This window comes from Strongylocentrotus purpuratus, unplaced genomic scaffold (assembly GCF_000002235.5).
Source record: "Strongylocentrotus purpuratus isolate Spur 01 unplaced genomic scaffold, Spur_5.0 spur5_scaffold_15, whole genome shotgun sequence".
NCBI classification, from domain to species: domain Eukaryota; kingdom Metazoa; phylum Echinodermata; class Echinoidea; order Camarodonta; family Strongylocentrotidae; genus Strongylocentrotus; species Strongylocentrotus purpuratus.
The window spans coordinates 22,231,724-22,257,572 of record NW_022145600.1 but is presented as its reverse complement, the minus strand read 5'-3'; the positions used below and the strand labels follow the sequence as shown (position 1 = coordinate 22,257,572).

The following is a 25,849-nucleotide window of genomic DNA, read 5'->3' as shown; positions in this document are numbered from 1 at the left end:
GTAAAAATTTGAGGTGGACTAGTTTGCATGAAATATTGGTAATTCAGAATTTAGGGGCTGAAGCCCCCTCCCCCCCCCCCCCCCCCCACCCCCTTGCCACACACCCACCAACTAAGCAAAGCTACACGTTTTCACGTCTATGGTCTACTTTTCAATTCGATATCACATTATTTTTATGCTTGTTTTCGTATAATAATTCGAAATTGTAGTCAGTTGAAAACGCCCAACGGACATATTTTATCGTTGTCTCCACATCCACAGTTGTGTATTTGCCATTAAGCTTATTTTTCTGTTAAATGCCTGTCTGCATGGTCCTGTTCCAAACTGTTATTGCTTTTATTTTCAATTCTGTCGACATTTTCACGCTCCCCTAGATGAAGGCCTACTCTACATCACTGACTCGTAAGTTTATTTCATTCTACGCCTATTTTTCAGTTATTTATCTTTCTTCGATCATGCAGATTGTATGCTGTCATGTGTCATTATTAATGTGGCCAAACGTGGCTCAGTGGTTAGGATCTCTAGTTCATTCCACTCCTGGGCCACAAGCACTAGCGAACCTTGTTTTTTGTGTAAAACCCTTTCCTTGGAAGCCCCCACCCCCCCCCCCCCCCGCCCTCTCCTCAACATCTGAGCATGATAAAGCTAGATTATAAGCTCATTTAGTGACGTCGAACAATTTCTATCAAATTTGATAATGATATTATTTACTTTTATATTGCTAACAAATCCATGTGAGGGAATGCTCATGCAAGGTCGCTTTCATACCGTTGCTATAGCCCAGATCAATGGCTTTAGTCCCAGGTCCCCCAATACATTCAAGGAACAACATCACGTACCCATATTATCATACACCTGTGTGGAGGGTGGCTAATGCAGATTAATGTCTTGCTAAAGGATATTTCTCGAACCGCGGGGTACGTGATTTAAGCACAGTCCGGTAACGTATCCACTGGACCGTGACACATTCACACCTTACAAGAAGATTCGAGGCTATAGGCACCCACTCTTCTTCAAATTCATTAAGAACCAAGTCGCCATGGATTCCCATACTTTAATACATTACTCAACCCCAGAAGAGCCTGACACCATGCACAGTCTCTCCTTCTCCAACACATTCCGATTCAGATTCAGAATCAGAAAGAAAGAAACGAACGTATAACGTCAGTCGTCTATGAATATATAGACACCGAGATAAGGACAAAGAAAACAATATCTTACAATAATTGTGAAAGGCACTTTGTTTTTGGAAGAGTATTTGGATTTCATTGTCGCTCCAGTTGTTATCAATACACCAGGCCAATTAAGGTAAACCGAGTCTTCCGGTCAGGCCCAGACAGGGGAGTCGAAGTGATATGTCCAATATCCGCAATTGTAAATTATCAACATTACTCAAAACGAGTCAAATACTTGAAAAATAAACCATGACCCACTTTCAGGGTAATTATCTCCATTAGGGAGCATCTTCAAACAAATTTTATTATATTTTTGACATGAATGTTAATGCATACTGCGGCATTCGTGTTTTTTACTTCATCTTCTCCCTCCTCTCTCTCTCTCTCTCTCTCTCTCTCTCTCTCTCTCTCTCTCTCTCTCTCCCTCCCTCCCTCCCTCTCTCTCTCTTTCTCTCTCCCCAGCCCTCCATTTCAATACTATTAACGTAATGTGACATCAATTTCAAATCGATGTTTATAACGGTGTTTATTCATTTTCTTTCAGACTTTTTTAGTTTTGTTGTTGTATCAGTTAATTCTGTAGGGCTAATGTTTTTAATGATTCTTTAATGTTGGCATTGAAATTTAGATGCTTTTAAGAAGAAAAACATTCGCAATAAAATTCGTTTTCATCGACTGTCTTCGTGACAAAGAACTGTGGAGATACCCTTTCTTTCATTTTCCGATTGATTAATATGATTTCCTTTTATAATAATTAAGTGGGTTGACAGTATAAACTTTGGAATAACAAAATGGCCAATAATAATTATGGTGTCTCCATAATGATACTATTTTTCAAGTCACAGATAATTTGGAAGATAAGTCATATTTTGTTTTGACCGGTTCTACATGTAGTAGGCAACTGGTTAATTCAAGTAGGTAGTCAATTGGAAAGATCTTTTACCACTCTGGCAAAGAAAGGTAATACCACATATTTAATCTACCACCCACCTTTAACGTTGAATCGGTGACCATTACGTGGAAATACTTCTATACAGTACAGTTTGAGGATTTCCTGCCTTTATTTGAATAAAGATATTAATCAAATGTAAACTAATCCCCAACGGCAAAAAAAATAAGGCCAGAGCTGGAGGAAGCTGTGATATTTCCGATTTATTGGCAACATTTTCCCGTCTAAGACAATATCGCAGAATAAAGGTATATGGTTCTTCTTTGCAGACATTCTGTTCTCTATTCGAGAGTCTGTTATGTATATACAATATACAACTTTGGTATCAATATAAAGTTCGACAGGGAAAGGAAGACGAAATTTAGGTCCATCTTATTTAGATATTTCTTTAGTGAGGTGGTCTTTATATTCTTTACACAATTTAGAATGTCAGTTGCATCGGGATTTATATAGCGCTTAGCGAAATACCGTCTCTATTAAGCGCTTTACAGATATTATTTCCCCGGTCATCGGATTTATCCACGAACAATGTACACCATCTCCACTCCATGAGAAGTATTCCAATGATATTGTCAACGTAAGGGCATATTGCTATTACTAACACAAATGCCTTCATCATCCCAGGGAGGTAACTCACATGCCCTGATCATCCTACTAGGTCCCCATTTACCTCCTGGGTATGGAGTGTCAGTGTAAGATTAATGCATTACCGAAGGACAAGGTCGGGGATCGAACCCTCGAGACCCGTTGCTTCATTCATTCCTCTGCTGCTCGCGCGCATTGATTCTCGAAGATTCTCAGTGGGGGTAACAACGAATGTTAATCAGTCGGGCGCGTGCCACCTCCCCCCCCCCCCCCGCAAATCAAATAGCCAAAAGAAGAGACAAAATATAGAAAAGGGGGGGGGGGAGGAGGCGGAGATGGAGAGGGGAAAGAGAACATATCAAGAAGAATATACTAAGATCTCTCCCATATATACCTTCCCATAATCAATGACCTAAATGTGTATTTCCTCCAACGAGTGAGACTGCCGCCCCTCAGTGTCGGGGCCGGGTACCCTATACGCCTTTACAAAGTCCTATTACCAGTCCCTGTGGTAGGCAAGCATGTAATACAACTGAATAAATAACGACGGATATAGACAGACAGTACTAAAAACAAACACACCAAAAATGGAATCGTAATAGAAAGATGAGAAATGACTCTGTTTAGTAAGCGTAACCGCCAAAAAAAAAACAATCGAGAGCAGAACAAGTTCCGGTCTGACTGTTGGCAGACGCCAATAGCGGAAATGCTTTATGGGATATCAAGATGGATGAGCTTCCGGGGCAAGTGTCAAGGCACCATTACAGTGGTCATGAGACTTGTATGGCCTTTCGCTACACTGGTTCAAGTCGTTGAAAATGTTGATGTAGGCAAACTTGAAATGTTTATCTATGGACTTGGTTTCCCTTCCGATAGAGCGTCATGATTAAAAACAAGCAGTTACTTTCTGGATTCCAGAAGTACAAGGACGCGTATTACCTTCATGTCAGCTATAGGAGCCCTCAGAATAAGAAGCTATTGAACTTGTAGGATTACTCTATAAACATAATCTATGATATAAGATTGTCATGCACTACTACTGTGTATCATATCGAAACTAAACGCAAAGTTCCTTATCATCCTACGACGTTTAGAAATAAACAAATATAGTAGCACTACAGGAGTAGTTTTTGTTGACGTTGATTTCAACGTAAATGTAGTAGTGATGATGGTGTTGGTATATAATGTAAGTAGCAGTACACGAGCCACGAAACCGGGGATGGGGGCTGCGGTGGCTAAAGCCTCCGCTCTTTTTTTTTCAGTACATACCACATACTTGTACATACGATAATTTAGCTGTGGGATACTCTATAATGCTCCAATACAACGACTCTGTAAACCAATGCATGATTGGTCTTGTGATTCCCTATGTATGATCAATACACATGCACAGGCTTGAGTGTGTGAATTGCACATTTCTAATAATACCTCTTAGAGGATCGGTGACCGTCTGTACTAGTTTAGTGAGGGGGATTAGACCTCCCTGCAAGGTCACTGATAGGTGGTTATCTCATCAAATCAGCTCTCAATTAACATAAGAACCAACAGGCACCAATTAGGACTTGTTTGCTATATAGAGGGCGCAAGTAGCTACAAGAAGTGCAGTAGGGCTGGAAAGTTTGTAGATGTGGTCGTCTCCTTCCCTTCCTATATTTAGGAATGCCCATTAAGTATCTAAATTAGCGATTTAATGCTGCATCGCCTCAATGAGAGGACAGAAGAGAGAACTTAAATTTGCCTGTATGGTCAAAAATGTTCAAAGTACAGAATGCAACAAATTTAATTTGTTAAATGGTGTGTCGGTAGAGTCCTAAGTTTGATCTTCCCCATTTGGTCACTATGCTCCCTTGAATATAGCATTTCCGGGTCTTAATACCCCCCCCCCCCCTACAAAAATTGAGGGAAGCCCATCGAAGCTGCCCGGAGCTCATCCACCACCACCCCGAAAATTTCTTCCAGAACCGAGCCGCCGGGACGAGCCTTTTCGGCCAAAAAAAAAACGCTCTGCGATTCCTGGTAATTAAAGTCAATTAGTAGTGTCAGATTTAAATACTGAAAATTATTATGGTCTGACGATAAATTAGGTTCTGATGAAATGAGTATGTATCACAAGAAAATCAAGCAATTTCAAGAGTAAGAATATAGGGTACAAACAGTTTATTTAAGAGCCATCGGCTCAATATAATTAAACATGCAAATAATTGACAAAAATAAAATGATTCAGAATCACTATGAACTTAGATAGGAGTATATCCTATCACTGTTTATGTCGTCTTATCGGTACTCAATTATATCACAATATAATTCTCCATATTTCCAAAGGAAAATAGATTACCTGATGACCAGGTCATCGATTGTAAAACATACAATTAATCACCCACCGACTCTAGCCCGGTCTTTGTATATATAAAGTAAACGGCTGTGGATTAAAGAGTCCCGATTTAAAGTTCGTAAATACCACCTCTTCCTGTTTCTGAATAGGCGGAACGATATACTCTGGTGTATGTAGTAACCCGGTGCGATGATGCATGACTTGCTAAGCCTGACCAGTGTACGACAGCACTGGGCGTTGACTCTACGACTTGACGCGAGTAGGTTGCCTGAGCTTGTCGACTACGAACACATGTCCATTCACTGATGGTGCCTAGGGTTATTGCTACGAGCCCAGCTTGTCCCTAAAAGAATTAAATGGAAACCAAATAGCCAACCATCTACAAAAATAAACACGATAGCTATAGCGATGTAAATCCTAACAATTTACAACAATCATTTACAATCTATAGAGCTTAGCTTCACTGACATAAACCACTAAAATAGGCGACATTTATAAATGACCATGTACGGTATCTTTCACCTAGAAATTATAGAATAACACCTATGTCTCTACATATAGTTATTAATGTATAACTTTTCAGTGCAATACAATTTCTTAAACCTCATATATTCTAAGCAAACAAAATAATCAAGGTTAAGTCTTCCTTATTCAACAAGCAAGATACAACACAAAATTCCATTATCTCGTAGTACATAGAAAATATCTTTCTCTTTATGAAATGTATGAAATTAACCTTCCTTCCAGATAATTACAAATAAGGTAATACATTTATTTCTGTAACTTACAGTTCAGATGTTCAAATGATGATCCAAGTTGAGGCGAGGGCTGATGAGGCTTCTACCACGTCGGCCTGTGCTGCCTGGTTCTTGCCTGGTCCCATAGTATAGGGAAAGTCTATGCCAGCAACAGCATGCTTATAGCCTGTGGCTGTAACTTTTACCTTCGTGGCCAACACCCCTCATTCACTCCCCAAAGTCAGACCAAATTCTGAAAGGTCTGCTCCTCTCGAGATCTCATGTGCAATCTGATTAAACTACCCTAAATCTCTAATCCACGTTGGCTCTCTCAATAGTAACCTCTTTAACATTCTTTGTATTCCTCTCATGCCAAAACTGTCCATCCAAATTCCTTTTACTGAATCCTCTATACAAAACTTTCCTATTAACATTCTCCTCATCCTTTCCCCACACACAGACAAAGACAGACACCTGCTCTACTAGAGACCCAAGTTAGTTGACCTAGTAAATCCAAGTTAGTTGACCTGGTAAATTGCTACCAACAACATCTATTCATCTAACACCTGTCCATTACATTCTCTGTCTAAAAAAGAAATCCCAGTCACATTGTGACATATCTCCCCTTCCTTCAAGAAATTTATATAATTTCAGAAAAAAATTTCAGAGTGGTTTTCTCATTCTATACGAGGAAAATTTCAGAGTGGTTTTCTCATTCTATACGAGGAAAATTTGTTTACAGGAAAATATAAAGATCAATAATAATTATTAAAAAAAAAAAACCTTCTTTTCCTGCTTTACTTGAAATCAACTACTGGTATCTGGTATCCTACTTAAGTAGTCTGCACCGACGTTTTCACTGCCCTTGATAGCTGTGATGCTAAACTGGTACGGTTGAAGCGCCAGAGCCCATCTCAGAATCCTTGAGTTCGCGACTTTTGATTTCGCGATACACTGCAGTGGCTGGTGATCGGTTTCTAGTTCATAATGCTTGCCGTAGAGGTATGGTTCGAACTTCTGAACACCCCAGACTACTGCTAAGCATTCACGTTCCATAACACAGTAGCGCTGCTCTCTTGGGAGAAGTTTCCTACTAGCGTAGGCGATAGGGAACTTCTTCCCTTCTGTCTCTTGTAGCAGAATTGCACCGAGACCATGATCTGAGGCATCAGTCCTCAGGATGAAAGGAAGATCTAAGTCCGGAAGATGGAGAATGGGTTCACTAGCAAGTTTCTTTTTCAAGGTAGTGAAAGCTGCCTCTTCCGCATCTCCCCATTTCACTAGAAGTGGCTCTCCTTTCTTTGTTCGGTCAGTCAGTGGTACTGCTAATGCTGCGAAGTTGGGAACAAACCGTCTGTAATAACCCACAAGACCTAGAAAGGATCGAAGTTGCTTTTTGGTCTTAGGTCTCGCAGCTCCTTGAACTGCATCGACTTTGTCTTGCACTGGTCGAAGCTCTCCTTGGCCTATTCGATGACCAAGAAATTCGATACTTACACATCCTACAGTGCACTTGGTAGGCCTCGCTGTCAAGTTTGCTCTCCTCAGTCTCTCGAACACCTCACGGAGGGTATCTAAATGCTCCTCAAAACTTACTGTATGGATCAAAATATCATCAATGAAATTGTCTACACCATGCAAGCCACGGAGCAAAGCCCTCATGATACGACTAAAGCTTGCCGGAGCATTAACTAGCCCAAATGGCATGCTTCGAAATTGATACAAACCATCTGGTGTCACAAATGCTGTCAGTTCCTTGGCTTCCTCTGTTAAGGGTACTTGCCAATACCCTTTGGTTAGATCAATCTTTGTGAAATACTTGGCCCTAGAAAGTTTTGCAAATATTTCTTCCTGATCAGGTATCGGTTCTGCATCAGTTACGGTAACTTGATTTAACTTACGATAATCACAACAAAACCTGATCGTCCCATCTTTCTTCTTTACCATCACTACCGGGGATGCATAAGGAGAAGACGAGGATTCAACTATGCCAACATCTATCATCTTCTGAACCTCCTCCTTCACCTTACCTCGCAAAGCATGTGGTAATGGGTACGGTTTACTCTTAATGGGTTCCTTATGGACAAGTTTAATGTCATGCTTACCTAAGTTTGTCAATCCCGGCATATCAGTCAAAACTTCTTCATACTCCCGTAAAAGAGAGTTGACCTCCTCACGCTGCTTATCATCTAGATGTGGACTGATCTGCACATCTTTGAGAGATTCTGTTGGGGTAAGATTGGGGAGATGAAGAATATCCTTTCTCGAAGAATGGTTTACATCTTCATTCTCTCCTTCGCTACATTCCTCAGACAAGCCATCATCCACAACAGAAACACCAGCAACATCAAACCCACCTGCACTCTCCTCTCTCCTGTAGTACTTCTTCAGAAGATTTGCATGGAAGGTTTTTATCTTTCCATCCTTATCAATTCTGTAGTCCATTTGTCCTATCTTCTTTACCACCTTGAAGGGTCCTTTCCAATGCATCAACAGTTTGTTGTTGTCACTCGGAAGTAGAAGAAGGACTTCATCATCAACTTCAAACTTTCTCTCCTTTGCTTTCTTATTGTACTGTCTCCTGTACCTCTCTGCTGATTTGCTGAGATTCTGTTGGGCAACTTCACAAGTCAATTGCAGCCTGTCTTTCAGATCCAATACATACTGATATGTAGTCTTGGTATCCGGTTCATCAACCTCTCCAGTCCACAGCTCCCGTAGGATAGCAAGAGGGCCTCGAACTGCTCTCCCAAACAGGAGTTCAAAGGGTGAGAATCCCGTGCTCTCCTGCACTGACTCTCTGTAAGCAAACAAGAGGGGGTTCAAATACCTACCCCAGTCCTTGGGTCGTTCTTCACACATCTTGCGGAGCATAGACTTCAAGGTACCGTTGAAACGTTCAACCAACCCATTGCAAGCGGGATGATAGGGTGTAGTCGTCATCTGACGGATGGAGAATAGACGACTGACTTCCTTCATCAGCTCTGATGTGAATTGGCTGCCCCGGTCTGTCAACACCTCTCGTGGTATCCCCACCCTGGAGTAGATGTCCATCAGTGCCTCTGCAACTGTCTGTGCATCAATCCTGCGAAGTGCTACAGCTTCTGGGTAACGTGTAGCATAGTCTACAACAGTAAGAATGTACCGATTACCTTTGCTAGTAGCAGGTTCTATCGGTCCAACCAGGTCCATCGCCACACGTCTAAAAGGTTCATCGATGAGAGGGGTTGATCCCAGAGGCACCTTCGTAACCTTCCCCTTAGGCGAAGTACGCTGACATGGTCCACATGACCGACAATACCGCACTATATCTGCATGCATACCTGGCCAGAAAAAGTGAGTCAAAATCTTATCACGGGTCTTTTTAGTTCCAAAATGACCACCAAGAATAGATTCGTGAGCAAGCTTCAAGACTTGATTCCTGAATTTAGTGGGTACCACAACTTGCACGAGTACATCTGACCCTGGGGTTGCATCAATATATTCTCTATAGAGTACATCCTTCTTAACGAGAAAGTAAGACGAATTTCCACTCTTACTTATCTTCTTTTCTCCACTTTCAGCGAGTTTCCTGGAAGCATCCAGTGCATTGTCCTCCTTCTGGGCCTGGATTAGATCATCCACAGACACAATGTCATTCAGTGAATCAGGTACTTGAAGGGGAGGCCTCGTACGTCCTGCCTTCCGCTTCTGTCCTCTTGTCTCTACTGCGTTGGCCTGATGATCTTTTGGCTTCCAGTCTTGGTCTGGGTCAGCTGGTTGCCGGGCTCCATAAATGTTCCCTAGTACAATATCATACACGGGTGTTAGCACACACAAAGCTTCTGCCTTACCTGTGAAGAAAGGAGTATCTAGCTCGATCGTTGCAACTTGGAAGGTTCTGATCGTCCGATCAATGAGCAAGCAAGTCCGCTGTTCTCCAGTGAACTGCTCTTCCGACACCAAGTCTTGCCGAACAATGACAGTCGTACAACCGCGGTCACGTAGAACATCCACGAGCTTCCCGTTCACCATTCCCTTGCTGACTGGCATCTCCACTGGTGAACCACTCGCTGCTGCTGATAGTACCGGGAGGGTGTCGCCAGATGCTAGCTTCACTCCGGTTCCATCTTCGGTGAGGTTTTCTCTCACGATGAGACTCAAACCCTTCGAGTCATCCGGATGAGCTGTCTCTCTGGAGTCAGTAGGTCCTGCTGCAGCATCATGTCTGGCTGATGTATCATCTGCTGACCTGCCTTTGACGAGACTTGATCCCATCTCACGTCGACCTTTCTTTCCACTTGGGCAATTGAAAGAAAGATGTCCAAACTTATTACAAGTGTAACATTTCTTGTTCGAAAGATTAGAGTTGGTTGGATTCTCAGACCTACTTGATCTTTTATCACTACTTGAACTAGTAGAACTGTTTGGACTCTTAGTATTATTTGAACTGTTAGAACTGGACTGCTGGGCTTTCACCCTTCTTACCCTCAAATCTGTATGAGCATCATGATATTGATCAGCTAGAGTTAATACTTCTGTAAGCTTTCCAGGATGACGTTCCTTAACGAACATCAGGCATTCCTTACTGCTTGTATTAAATATCTGTTCCTGGATGAGCAGGCTCTTCAGACCTTCAACATTGTCATCATAAGAGCTAAGATCAATCCATCGATCTAAGTATTTCTCAATTCTATGGGCATATTGAACATAGGTTTCCCCCTGATGGAGTTTAGCATACCTAAACTTAGTCCTATACCCTTCTTCCGTAAGATCATATCCTTTTAGAAGTGAGGATTTAACTATGTCATAATCCTTAACCTGGGAAACTGTAAGTCTTGAAATAATATCCAAAGCCTTACCCGACATCAAAGCACAAATTGCGAGTGCCCAATCCGACTTATCCCACCCTACAATGACGGCATGTCTCTCAAACCTAGACAAATAACTGTCAATATCATCCTTTCCTTCTTGGAAAACTGGAAGAGGAGGAATACTGGGCCTACTACGTGGGTGCCCCGACTGTGAACTAGGTCCCGTCCCATTAGTTTTTCTTAGTTCCTCTAGTCTAATCTGTTGAGCTATTATTTCAGTCTCAGCACTCCTTGCTGCCGCTCGTTCATCTCTAGCTTCACGCACACACTCATCAACATACGTTCTCAATTCCTTCCCCTCCAAATTAAACTCTTTCCCTTGTGTAATAAACTTATCTCTCTCCATACTGCAGGCCACACCAAGGTAAATTTACAAACCTGCCAAATGCAGACAATTTATGCAGCGCAAACGTCACCACGCCCTCAGCTCTGGCACAGGCACGTAGAGAAGCCTCCCTGCCCCGACCTGCACTTGCACCACCGTCCGAACAGTCTTGAACCTACAAACACTGTAAACTGGAGAGAAGATCAAGTTTTCATTATTACACAAAAACAATCACAAGACATATTAACCAATGATAACAATCTAATCATTATAACCTAACCTATCAAATAGACAAAAAATTGTCCCTTCGTGGTCGCCAATATGTCAGATTTAAATACTGAAAATTATTATGGTCTGACGATAAATTAGGTTCTGATGAAATGAGTATGTATCACAAGAAAATCAAGCAATTTCAAGAGTAAGAATATAGGGTACAAACAGTTTATTTAAGAGCCATCGGCTCAATATAATTAAACATGCAAATAATTGACAAAAATAAAATGATTCAGAATCACTATGAACTTAGATAGGAGTATATCCTATCACTGTTTATGTCGTCTTATCGGTACTCAATTATATCACAATATAATTCTCCATATTTCCAAAGGAAAATAGATTACCTGATGACCAGGTCATCGATTGTAAAACATACAATTAATCACCCACCGACTCTAGCCCGGTCTTTGTATATATAAAGTAAACGGCTGTGGATTAAAGAGTCCCGATTTAAAGTTCGTAAATACCACCTCTTCCTGTTTCTGAATAGGCGGAACGATATACTCTGGTGTATGTAGTAACCCGGTGCGATGATGCATGACTTGCTAAGCCTGACCGGTGTACGACAGCACTGGGCGTTGACTCTACGACTTGACGCGAGTAGGTTGCCTGAGCTTGTCGACTACGAACACATGTCCATTCACTGATGGTGCCTAGGGTTATTGCTACGAGCCCAGCTTGTCCCTAAAAGAATTAAATGGAAACCAAATAGCCAACCATCTACAAAAATAAACACGATAGCTATAGCGATGTAAATCCTAACAATTTACAACAATCATTTACAATCTATAGAGCTTAGCTTCACTGACATAAACCACTAAAATAGGCGACATTTATAAATGACCATGTACGGTATCTTTCACCTAGAAATTATAGAATAACACCTATGTCTCTACATATAGTTATAAATGTATAACTTTTCAGTGCAATACAATTTCTTAAACCTCATATATTCTAAGCAAACAAAATAATCAAGGTTAAGTCTTCCTTATTCAACAAGCAAGATACAACACAAAATTCCATTATCTCGTAGTACATAGAAAATATCTTTCTCTTTATGAAATGTATGAAATTAACCTTCCTTCCAGATAATTACAAATAAGGTAATACATTTATTTCTGTAACTTACAGTTCAGATGTTCAAATGATGATCCAAGTTGAGGCGAGGGCTGATGAGGCTTCTACCACGTCGGCCTGTGCTGCCTGGTTCTTGCCTGGTCCCATAGTATAGGGAAAGTCTATGCCAGCAACAGCATGCTTATAGCCTGTGGCTGTAACTTTTACCTTCGTGGCCAACACCCCTCATTCACTCCCCAAAGTCAGACCAAATTCTGAAAGGTCTGCTCCTCTCGAGATCTCATGTGCAATCTGATTAAACTACCCTAAATCTCTAATCCACGTTGGCTCTCTCAATAGTAACCTCTTTAACATTCTTTGTATTCCTCTCATGCCAAAACTGTCCATCCAAATTCCTTTTACTGAATCCTCTATACAAAACTTTCCTATTAACATTCTCCTCATCCTTTCCCCACACACAGACAAAGACAGACACCTGCTCTACTAGAGACCCAAGTTAGTTGACCTAGTAAATCCAAGTTAGTTGACCTGGTAAATTGCTACCAACAACATCTATTCATCTAACACCTGTCCATTACATTCTCTGTCTAAAAAAGAAATCCCAGTCACATTGTGACAAGTAGTACTAGGAGGAGGAGGGAAATATTACCCATGACCTTTCATTTCACAAAAGAGGTGTTCTGGTCTAGTTGATAAGTCACTATAGATTACAAAGTACGGGGTTCAAATCCCGGCCCGGCACTAAAGTCCTATGGAAGTTAATCTACAGATGACACTCTCAATCCAGATAAATGGGTACCCGGTAGGATGCGAACGTTAATGCAGTATGCTCAGCATTGTGAGCGTCTGTAAAATGACGCCTGGCTGGAATGCTCCCCAGGGAGTGGAGAATGTGCGTACATTGTGTGCTAGCCTGAATCCGGTGACCGGGGTAATAATATATCTGTAAAGCGCTTAGAGACATCGTCGATGTATTAAGCGCTTTATAAACGCGGCATACTATTAGTAGTACAACATACACCGGGAACATACAGTCGTATTAATATCATTACTATCATTCTGTTGATTATTATTATTAATTTCATTATCATTATCATTATTATCATATAATAGTCCAAAGCCTTCGCCAATATACCACAGTGTTCCAAAAAAAGCCTCTTGAAGAGATCCATTGGAATGGTTGAGAAATCAACCCAACGCCACATCCGGGACATCCCAGTATAATCTGGCAGCCCACGAGACCACAATGTCGGTTTCGTGAACCACAAGAAAAATTGTCGAAGGCCTGCGAGACCGAGCTTTCGGCTTATGTCGGTCTCGCATGCTGTAGTCACTTCACATCGTCAATTAAAAATTCATAGACACCCATTATCTGTGTTTGTTGTGTCGTTGTGTTTGGTGAGTGTTTTTATGGCAATCAGTCAATTTTGACTATCATCACCAACAATTTTTTTTAAATATTTTGTTTATCATTTGGTATACAACTTTGACTTCTCTCTTGTTTTTGGTAGTTATTTTTTCTTCTTCTTTTCAATAATTTTTATGTTTTTATTATACATAAAACATGATTTTGTAATTTTCCCTCCCTTTAGCTTGCTGCATACGATGAGTCGTTTTTCTGACGCAAGGTTGCGTCAGCAACTGGTGAGATCTTTGGCGCTTATGTAGGAATGATATCGTACAAAAGGCAAATGTAAAATATACAGTGCAAACAATGTGTTGAGTTACTTGACTATGGGCCAATTTCAGTTACAGTGTTGATTGATTAGCGCAGGTATAATATGACGCAATCGAAATTGACGTAACGGGCATTATCAAGTACTCTTCAAACTCAGTTCCACAAACGCAGTTCCACTGCTCCCAAAGTTCTTTTGCCTATTCTGTCTATCCACGTATTCGCAGGACTCAGCTTGAATCATCTAGCCAATAGAGGGCAAGATTAGAGCGAGAGAGAGGTAGAGAGAGAGAGAGAGAGAACAACCATGCTAGCATTGCCTATCGTATTAGGGACAAGGTAGCTTATGCCAATATGGAAATCAATACAAAGAAAATCATTTCCTTTTGGAATCAAATCGCAATCAGAATTGCTCTGGAAAGAGGTGAGTGTGATAATTAGCGGCTGTGCTCCCTGCCAAAACGATCGACGATTCATCATGGCAAAGCATGACCAGAACCGTAAGCTTAGTCTTCAAAACCATGTGTTTTGTGACATCAGTCCAAAATATTGAACACTCCATTTGGTCTCATACGAGACCTCATAACGCCTAGATTACTTCATTGAATATGAGGACTGCCAGTAAAGCATTATTTTCCGTTCAGCTTTTTGTAAAACTGCCAATTATTTATCGATAGTGTCAGAGAGAGCGCTGTGCTGCTGATTTCTGTTAAGAGAAGTTCTGAAACACCAAGACTAGCTTTATTGTGTGTCATCAGAGCAAACACATGTCCAACATAATCGTGGATAAAAATGTAAAATTCTGCGACACTACCGCTGACGCTTGACGCTACTCAATTGAGATGTAATTGACATTGACGTGAGCCGACCTCTTATATCATTAAAGGTTTTTTGACTCGATCTCAGGAATATGAAGTGTTTTTGTGCCTTTGCTCATCATTCCCATTTAACGTTCCATTCTAGTTTAGAGTATACTTTTTTATGAAAAGATAAGTGCTCCTTTTCTTTGTTTCCATGTTTTTACATAAATTTGAGATTTGTTTATTTTAATAGTTGATATACCTATATATAATAATCATATTGTCATTGTTTTTGATAGAGTGCTTATAAACTAATGAATTGGTTTGGTGCTTATGTAATTATTCTTCAAATTATAATCCTTGAGCTGTAACTTTGTTAAACCTTGCTTTAAAAATTAATGAACAAATCGATGCCATAAAGTAAAGAAAACATAAAATCACCATTTCTAAGGCATCTGTTCTTTAATTTATTGATATAATCATCTTTCCATTAATATTATTGAATTGATCTATCAAATCCCTGTTTAAGATGGCAATAGTAGGTTCATTTCATTAAATCTAGTCATATGAAATTTGTCTTCACTTTTACCTCTAACACTTTGGTTGCTTTCTTCGCCTCTCTGGATGGTCGCTTGTTTGCCACTAGTGTAATTTTGCACAAAACAATGTATGATAAACCACGGCACCAAGTGACCTAAGGATTGCTTAGTACAAGACACTGGCTTTGAAAAATTGCCCATTCTCAGTTTAGATCATGTTGATTGGCTCGATGACAACCCTTTTAACAACGGTATAGATTTGGTATAAATACCCAATGATACATTTGTTTTCATTTTATTCAAAACTACAAAAAGAAATATACTCTTTTACATAAAAAGAGACTGGTAATAGTACATTGATCAACATATATTAACTTGATTACATCATAAAATGAATGGTTTTAGGACTTCTTTATAAGCTAAGCTTGCGGCACAGGGAGATTATCTGTGCGGCATATAAAGAGTAAAATTAATTGCTCGCATATACACTCCCACAACATATATCAGCTATATACGATTATCACTGTCCGTTGTGCAGTTTTCAAACTTTCGGCGCATCAAGGACGCTATGCGTCCTAATTTCGGCGGCGCCTCGGTGGTTCGACTTAAGCTGTAGTTTATATGGGTTTTAGTTCATTCTTATATGTTACTTTGAATGTCATATAACATGTACATACAAAAGTACCTTTTGATCGTTTGGGAGTTGTCGAAAAGGACGAAAATTCTTCAGAAGTCGACTTCATACATGTTATGGCCAGTGATTAACAATTTCAGAGATTGATGATGATCACGTGATCAAGTGATCACCTCACAGAGAGATCACGTGGTTCTCTGGCGACTTTTCAACGAGAAAACCAGCGTCTATTTCAACCATGCTGATGAATAATGATAAGAAGCACATATCTGTAAACATCATTTCAATTTTAAATCAGGTGTTAATATTCTAAATGACATAAATTGCGATAGTCATAAAGGCAATGTTCAGCGATCCTATGTCTCTTTACTTTTCTACTTTTTTTCCCGACACATGATAATCATGGCCCGACTGGAGTAAATGAATAAAATAAAGAAAGAAAGACACTAAATGACTTATTGACTAACTAAATAAATAAAACAAGTGCATGAAGAAATAAATACTTTAGACTAATGAATATATACAATGTATTGCAAAAAGGAGGAAATATGTCGGTGTATATATAGAAAGAGACGAAAATGTAGAGCACTGCAAATCTGAAGCACAAGGCGTCGTAAGAAATCAGTTTAATTGACTTAAATTGCTGTATTGGCGCTATCTTTCAATCACCCTATGCCCTTCAAACTTCACATTGTGGTTGGGAGGCGATCCGATTCCCGTCAGCTGGCCTACAAACCAGTTCACTTTGACTGAAGCAACAGATCCACGGGCGTGAATCCGGGGGAATGGGGTATAAAAACACCTTACTTTAAAAAGAGGGGGTGGTTTGTACAAAATACCCCCCCCCCCTCCAACACAGTTTTCGAGGGGGAAATAATCACTTTTTGAGAATGAAATAGTCAGATGTTGAACATTTTGGAAAAGTGAATATACAATACTCTTATAGCAGCGATAGAACATCTTTTGTTAATAATACAGTGAAAATTCTTTTAAAATAATTTCAGAATGAATGTGTTTATAGGTTAAAGATAAAGGTTCTGGTCATCCGATTGCATTGTGAAAGAAAAGGTGTGGAATGGATCACAAAAAATTGATCATGTAGCATGTAAGTATTGGTGTGTGCTGCAAAGTTCTAGAGTCATCAACATCATAATAAATTTGGCCCAGTCTTGGTAAAGTAACAAGCACTGTACACAAAAAGATGTATATGGGACAACACAAATGGTGTCGGGGCTTCTAACCTTGATTTCCTAATCTTTCTATGCTCATTACTCAGCCAGTATACATTTTCTACCAAAGTGTTTGGCAAATGACATTTATTTGTAATCTTGAACATTCAGTGTAAGCTTTGTTTGATTCTATGAGCATTCATTTTCTTTTCTTTTTATCAGAACTCACCTTTATTTTTTTTAAAGTCTATATACAAAGAGTGGGTACGCTCGTGTGTGTGATCGTGTGATTATACCACTATATGGCGGTCTCCTGCATTTTTCATTCTGTAATTATTTGTCAACTATGTGGGGTTTTACTTTTATTTAAGATATATATGTACCTAGTATGTATATCACTATATGTTTAATAATGCAGAAATAAAAGCAATCAAAAATCAAACTGCCTCCCCCTCCCCACCTACCCACCCCCGCCCCCTACCCCCACCCCTCCATCGGAAAAGATTTACGCCTCTGAAACAAGAGCTCACACCGGCATCGTACCTCCTTTAAAGGCTGACAACAAGTGGTACGGCATGAAGCCACTTGTTCGCTGTTGGTTACTCATCAGGTGCAAGTCTATCAGGGCGACCACAAAGTGCCAGTTTAATTCGTTAAAGCTCCAAAACGAGCTCCTAAACAGAGCTTTCTAGCCGTATTGCTAAAATGAAGTAGACATGAGTTAGCCCCATATAAATCCCTCACCTGATCAAAACGGCACGAAAGTGTCCCGGATAAAAAAAAAGATAACAATATGAATATAATCGCGAGAAGGGTAAAGATAAAAATAATAAGACAGCAAGCTTTTACTTCACCTGTTCTCCTCTCTCTCTCTCTCTCTCTCTCTCTCTCTCTCTCTCTCTCTCTCTCTCTCTCTCTCTCTCTCTTCTTTTGAAATCTTGAGAATAATCACCTTGAACTCTCAACATAAAAAGGGCATTGTTACGTCAGTGATATATTGTATAACCGTGAAAGGCAAATCTTATGTATTAGGCTTTAATCACGTTTCTTCATAGGTCGTTGAGTGGGCAAGAAATTAATATTGACAGTAATTACTTTGTGGAACATAAAGCTGCGATCTTAATTATATTATGAATATCTTTCGGGTGAAACTGACATCAAAATGAATATCAGTACCGAAGCGTGTCTATGACGAGTCTAATTCTGACCCAAATGACGATACTTATGACATCATCATTGAATAATTAATTCATTTTCGTAAAGCAGGAAGCTTATATTCATGTATTGAGGAAGGGGGGAAATGTTCTGCATTGTTTTCGTAAATTCAGGCATTACCTTCATAATCAAGCAATGCAAAATTGAATCTAAAACATTGGAAGTGTTCCAGGCTCGCCATGGGCATGGGATGATGTTAAAGATAAAGTATAGTCCTTGTCAAGCAATAAGATTGTGAGAGAGACTGACAGGAAATAATCTATGGACAGCATATAATACATAGGAATTGGTGTATACATAACTGTGAGGTTTCGGAATCACCAAATTGATAAGAAATGGACTCAATCTTGATGACAAGTACATGCAATGCAAAGAGAAATATGTATGTATATATGGGACTACACACTCATCTGTGTGGTTAAACATTTCGTTTATTTCTTGTCATATTTTTAATATGAGGGCATTTAAAAATCTTTCCTTTGTAATTGTAGGGGCCATCTATTATGGCTTTCTTTCAAACTGAAGTAAAGAATAGGACAGCTAACAATTTTTTAAAACCTTTATGTCCTCGTTATTTCCACCATATGCTGTTCGTCATTGTTTATGCCAATGTATAATTTGTATGTAAAACGTTTTGACTATTTGTTTTGCTTTGTTTTGTTTACGACACTCTCATCACAAGCGTTTGCTTTTTAGAGAAGTGGCCACCTGTAAACTAGCTTCACTCTATATATTCGAACCTACGAAAAATTTAGAAAAATAAATATTTACATGAATGAGTCTTATTCATCTATACAAAAACCCAATCTTCTCTTTAAGGGGGCTAAAGAGCTGATTGATAATGATGACTTCCGCTCGCCCACTCTCCCCCTGCAAGATGTGTCAAGTGAAACATTAAAAATGGCACAAGCGCTAGGGGTGTACGTACTTTTTTATAAATACTTGCTGCACTGTATTGTTAAATTAGACCTTTCCAACTCAATCATACAAAATACATGTATGCTTTTAAGAAGTACGCCGTTTTCCAACTGTTGCTATTTTAAATTGCTGTGTGCCATTATGCATGTATAAATTTAACACTACAATTGTTGTTATTTTGAATTTGTTTACACATACACATATATTTGATTTGTTTGTTTGTGTGAAGATTATTAATAAATAGCCTGTGGAGGGCTTAACATTTGAAGAAAAATGTATAAATTGATTCCTTTTTTATATGAAAAAAGAAATGGACAATACAAATGTTACTTTGAATTAAATTGAATATAATTTGATGTGTTACACGTGGGGTATCGGCATAGGACGCAGGAGGCATATCAAATTAGCATACATGTTTAATGTAGGCATATTCTATACGCATTGTAATTCGAACGTATGCGGCTAATTTCACCGGAGTTTCAAGGTGTCCTTGAAGTTCAAACTCCAAATCAAATTACCTTTGAAACAACGGACTCTCACACCCCCCCCCCCCACACACACACACACACACCTAGCCAACCGTTCAAATCACAAAAATGTTGTCGAAAGCACCTGACCCAAAGTACAAGTAGGTCAGAAACAAATCCGCTCACTTCCTGTTCTATAAAAAAAAAAATCTTGTGGTAGATGTTCTCATTTTGGCCAAGTTTAAGGCCATCAACGAGTCATACCCTTATCCCGATATCGAAGGCCCCAAGGTGCGACTTACTTTTCAAAGAACAAGTTGGTGTCTTTCTTTTAACTTTTGGTTTTATGATTACAAAAATTGATGACATATTAATTTCTTAATTGATTTGTATATTGAAAACACTGAATTTGTTTCTTTTCGTCTTTCTTTCTTTCATTCTTTCTTTCTTTTCTTCTTCTTCTTCTTCTTCTTCTTCTTCTTCTTCTTTTTATTCTCTTTCTTTTTAATTGTGAATCATGAGTGTTAATCTTATCGCCAGTGGCGTAGCCAGGGGGCCCTGATTGGTACATGTCCCCACAATTGTTTGTGCCCCATTCCCTTATATGCCTCCAAAGACATTTTGAAAAGTGTAATAAAGTAACAATAATGTTTTGTTTTTTTTCCTTCTTCTCAATCGGTCTCGACACATCTTCGCAAATTATTTTGAGTACGTATGATTTAACCCTTCACGGCAAAAATCAAATATTACCCCCCCCCCCCTCAACACACTGAAAGCAGTGACCCTCTGTGACCCTCCACTGGATACAAATCCTCAATACGCTTCACTTAATTTCTGGTTGTCTTGTTTGTTTTTACCTTCTAGTTTCTTTCTTCTTTATTTACTTTCTTTCATTCTTTCTGCCTTTCTTTCTTCGTTCGCCGTTTCTTTTTTCCTTTCTATCCTTCATTCTTTTTTTCTGTTTTTGTTTCTTTCATTCTTATTGTATTTATAAAAAAAAATATTTTCCTTTCTTTTTTTTTTGTATCGCGTTCCAATGGACCTTTCATATAATATGCTTGTCACCGTAAAGCGATTGGCCGAAAGTTCGCTTGACGTGCACACCACCTTTAGGGCTTCAAAAATGGTGTCTAAAACACATTTTTTTTTCTAATTTGTTGTAATATTCCTCTCTGTTTGTAATTAATGTAAGCTTTGTATGATAATATTATCTCTCTATCTTTCTATATCTCCCCCCCCCCCCCATCTCCCCCTCTCTTTCTCTCTCTCCTCTCTCTCTCTCTCTCTCTCTCTCTCTCTCTCTCTCTCTCTCTCTCTCTCACACTTTCTCTGTTTGTAAGTATTTATTGTTTATGTGCTTTGGATCTAAAGAAAAGGCGTTTTATAAATGCAATATTATCTTAATTACTGTTAACGGGCGATTCCAAACTATCTGATAAATGTATTCAGCTAATAGACCCATTGACATATCAGACCGAATATGAAGTGAAGTCATGTGACGTCATTTCATGCTCATCCAACCTCCAAAATAGTTGTTAACGCACACCAAACGACTAAATACCTTGGACCTTTTTCGCTGGGATTTATTGAATAAAATGACAACTCTTACAGATCGTTGACATCAATCGAGCATTGATTGCCCTTTTTTTAATTTGCTTAATCATTACTACTCAAAATACATGACTGTCATGAGGACACAACTCCAAAGTTCAAGGAACGTTGAATTTTTTAATTGTATTCTTAGTAACATGTCCATCATCCTTCAGATGATAGCATTTATCGCGATTCTATCATTTATCGCGATTCTATCACTTTAAACGTTGTTCTAGACGATGAATGACACAATTGCCGTGAAGTTACGTAATACGAACACCAATCGTGTTAAACGAAGAAGAAAAAAAAGAGGACGGGAACGCTGACTAATCAACTTGTGAATCTAATCTTAAACATTTTTAAGGGACACCGCCCTTACAAAAAAGTTCATGGTTTTAAAGCCCCACTAGTAATCCATCGATGTCTGATATTTTCTCCGAGTATCGTTTGAGCAATGTGGCATAGAAAATTCGCAGCAATTTAGTTTTAAATTGTATGATTATCTTTTGTCCCCTTTTCCCCTCTATTCGCATGTTGAGTTCTATCTTTAAAAAAACATAACTTCTGTACAATGCAGCCTAAAGGCTGCAAGGCAGATTTTTAATGAACATATCATTAAATATTACATAATTCAAAGGGACACAGGTCCCCGTGCCTCCCCCAGTATACGGCAGTGAATGGGGGTACTGGGGACGGAATATTCAAAAATCGATGGGCAAGCATGATTTGTATGGGGCAGATCAAAATGAAATCCTTATACAATGGAATCGCGGCAAATCGTTATAACAGAAATAATATGACAATTACGTGTATAGCAAATAATATCTCGAGTTGATTATCTCATTTTAATGAAATTGAAACCGGATAACAACTTTCTATATTTGTATATTCTGCTGTTCGACCCACTCTTCGGCATCGGAGGCGTGGCACGGATTTATAGTTGCAAGAGGAGTATTGGTGTTAATCGGTAAATGAAATACACCCCCTTTCCCCTTCTGTCTGTCTCTCTCTCTCTCTCTCTCTCTCTCTCTCTCCCTCTCCCTCTCCCTCTCTCTCTCTCTCCATTTCTCTTTCTCTCTCTTTGTCTCTCCCTTTTCTCTTGCTCTCTCTCTCCCTTTTTTCTTGCTCTCTCTCTCTCTCAATATACCTATCTATCTATATCTTTATTTCTCTCTCCATCTATCTCCCCCTCTCTCTCTCTATCTCACTCTTTTTCTCTCTCTCTCTCTCTCTTTCTCACTCTCTTTCTGTTTCTCTCTGGTCTGGTCAGGTGTCGCGATGATGAATCGTCGATCGTTTTGGCAGGGAGCACAGCCGCTAATTATCACACTCACCTCTTTCCAGAGCAATTCTGATTGCGATTTGATTCCAAAAGGAAATGATTTTTTTTGTATTGATTTCCATATTGGCATGAGCTAACCTTGTCCCTAATACGATAGGCAATTCTAGCACGGATGTTCCCTCCCCCTCCCCCCCTCTCCCCCTCTCTCTCTCTCTCTCTCTCCCTCCCTCTCTCTCTATCTATCTTTGGGATGGGGTATTCGATGGGGGGGGGGGGGGGCACGTACCCCCATCCTCCTGTATCTACGCCTCTCCTCTTCATAATCTTCCTCCTCATCATCTCACTCATCTTTCTCTAAATCTTCCACATGTCATTTCTCTTCTCCCTTTTCTCCTTCACGTTTCGTTAAACTTTTAACTCGTCCTTCCCCGGTGTTTTTTCTCCTCGTATAGCTTTGTCTCATTTCGTATTTAATCAATAAACATAATCTTCTTCATAATTGTCATTGACGCCTATTTTCCTATCCTCCTGAAGTGTTTTTTTAATCAAATATCACGACACTCATCGTATTTTGCTAGTCAAAAGGGCTTTAACTCATATAGGCACCATTCAATGCAGAGTTATCGCCCTTCTGGCTCTCAACAGATAATACATGTACGTGGGAGTATTAACACTGCTGCAAGTTAAGATAATGCCACCCTTATACGTTAATGATTAATTGCCCTCATTAAAATGTTCTTCAAACGTCGACATTCCAATGCGTACATACAATCGAATACATAATTATTTTGATTACCACTAAATGACTAATTGGCCTTGTTTCTCAACAATTCACCGGCAATACTTCGGAGTTTTTCAAACATTTTTCAAAAAAGACTATACGTACTCGAATGTACTTCTAATCGGTGATAAGAAGAGGTTGTTAACTTGTATTACTCGCAACTTAATGCAAAGTGCTCATATTTACTCTGTCTTGTTTACATAATGTCGTCCATGGTCTGATAAGATACTCAAGAGTTTCACAAATATGCTCGGATGATAATTATTAGTATGTTCATACTCATTGATAGAGGTATCTTCATGCTCAATTCCATTCCAAATGCATTTATTTGATTCTGACTTATTTCATAGTCGTAAGGATTAAAATTATACTCAATTATTCAGGTTCCCTTTTTTATATTTTATTTAAACAATTCCTCCCTTTTTCCCTTTATCATAATCGGTTTTGCATTCTTTTTGAATTGCTCAGGATAAAACTAAAGAATCACATTGACCCTTTTTTCACGAGGTGTACACTTATCGATTATGAATCATTGATCTGAGAAAGAGAGAGACAGAGACAGAGAGAGACAGAGACAGAGAGACAGACAGAGAGGCACAGTGGCGGATCCAGGGTGGCGGGTCCCCACCCCTGGAAAAAACATGTAAAAACACGTTAATATTACCTTTATTTGGAGACGGGTCCCCTCCCATGGTGCTCAAGTGCTCACTACCCCCCCCCCCCCCCCCCCCCCCCCCCCCACTGAGTAAATTATCGGCCCGCGCGATTTGAAAATTGTCGGGGGCAAAAAAAAAAAAAAAAAAAAAAAAATGCTCCTTACTTATCTGTACTATTTAACAGCAGGAGGGATTAGACCGCCCTCCAAGGTCACTGGACAGATGGTTATCTCATCAAATCAGCTCTCAGTTAACATAAGAAAAAGAGGATCATGGGGGACCAATGGTCACCAATTTTAGGCATTGTTTGCTGTAATAGAGGGAGCAAGTAGCTACAAGTAGTACAGTGGGGTATTTGGGATAACAGTTGCAAAAGAAAGGCGACGTATATTTCGAATACTGTATGGACGTGTCCGAACATTATTACCCCTGGAATATACCACTCTACTAAATTACCCAACAACTTAAAGTCTGGGTATAATCCTACCACCCCCCCCCCCCCGCCTCCCTTCTCCCAAACAAAATTTCCTCCTTTGTACTCTATATAAGTGCTATACTTTATCGTCCATTTTCAGGGTTCAGAGCAGTCGAACTCATAACGGATTGCGTCTATCAAAACATTGACACTTTAAACAAAATAGTTTGATAGTCTATCAAGCTATGGAATTAATCACAGTTTGTCGAAAGTAAAGTCAAGGTTCAAAGGTCAAATTCATGAAACATGCAGAGGTGCTTCATTTCATGTGTCATATACAACTTGAAATAAATAGCATGGTTAAAAAAATAAAATAAAATAAAATAAGAGTCGGCAGACCCAATTCTATATTGATAAGAGATCTAAGCAAGAAATTAGTTCAAACTTGAATAAGATTACTGAAAATGGAGAAATATTATAACAAATTGAAGAAAGATGTATTGGCGAGGGTCAATGTAAAACAAAGGCAAACCACAATATTTCATTATAAATTGATATCGTAGGGCCTATAGGTTGAAGTTGCTCGATCAATCAACGTAATCACGACTCGAGAGTCTAGGAAGTTAGGTGCCTTTTGATATTTCTCCGTTCTCCGTCAAAAGCAAAGCGACTCTTACTCACTCTTGAACAATTAAACCCTTAATTAATTCTATATCATATCAGAAATGAATGTCTGAACGGTACCGTATGACACAAGGGGCTCCACATCTTATCATAGCAGTCGGCGCCGTCCTGACGGGGTCGCTATCGGCTGTGTGTAGTTTGAACCTATATGAATGCTCAGGGCGTGCGGTGAGTGGCAATTATTATCGCTTTTGTATAATGTTCTCAAACAATATTGATTCCATAATTCTTTTTAATGACGCGTTATCTCGCTAATTTGTTGTACGTGTCGCAATTAAAGATTAGGTCTTGCTCTTTGTTTGCATAAAAATAAAGCCTTTGTGGTGTGGTCTGCAATCTGAACGGATTAATCACACTTGGTATAAAAATATTGACGAAAAAAGTGAAGCAAATCAAAAGCATATAAGAAATTGTGATTGGTATTATCACACGTTCTGAAAAATCATATATATTTGGTGGATGGTTTGAAATCCTTAACCTAATTTTAACAATCTGGGAAAATACCACCAAATCAATATCTGCCTCTAATAGAGTTGTGATTTTGTTATGTTGGTGAAATTGTTTGCTTCTCTCCTACCTTAAAAACGGTGCAGAGAAATAAGAACAGGGGAGAAGTGACTGGTTTAAAATAAAATAATCTCCCCCCCCCTCTCTCTCTCTCTCTCTCTCTCTCTACTCCCTCCTCCCCTCTATCTACCTCTCTCTCTCTCTC

The 25,849-nt window shown here is 39.4% G+C and overlaps 1 protein-coding gene and 1 long non-coding RNA gene across 2 annotated transcripts; both read right to left on the bottom strand.

Moving 5' to 3' along the window:
- Positions 1 to 6,585: 6,585 nt before the first annotated feature.
- On the bottom strand, positions 6,586 to 10,035 carry LOC115924153. The gene has a single exon (XM_030985994.1). It carries the CDS (start codon positions 10,033 to 10,035, stop codon positions 6,586 to 6,588), a length of 3,450 nt encoding a protein of 1,149 aa, XP_030841854.1.
- A 1,346-nt stretch (positions 10,036 to 11,381) lies between these two features.
- Positions 11,382 to 12,930, bottom strand: LOC115924089. Its single transcript, XR_004064177.1, has 2 exons — positions 12,362 to 12,930; positions 11,382 to 11,916 (listed from the first exon to the last, which is right to left on the bottom strand). It is a non-coding gene; the product is annotated as an uncharacterized LOC115924089 (long non-coding RNA).
- Between the last annotated feature and the right edge of the window lie 12,919 nt (positions 12,931 to 25,849).

Excerpts from the sequence above, each read along its gene's own strand:
- LOC115924153 (XM_030985994.1), bottom strand. The coding sequence starts at position 10,035 with ATGGGATCAAGTCTCGTCAAAGGCAGGTCAGCAGATGATACATCAGCC.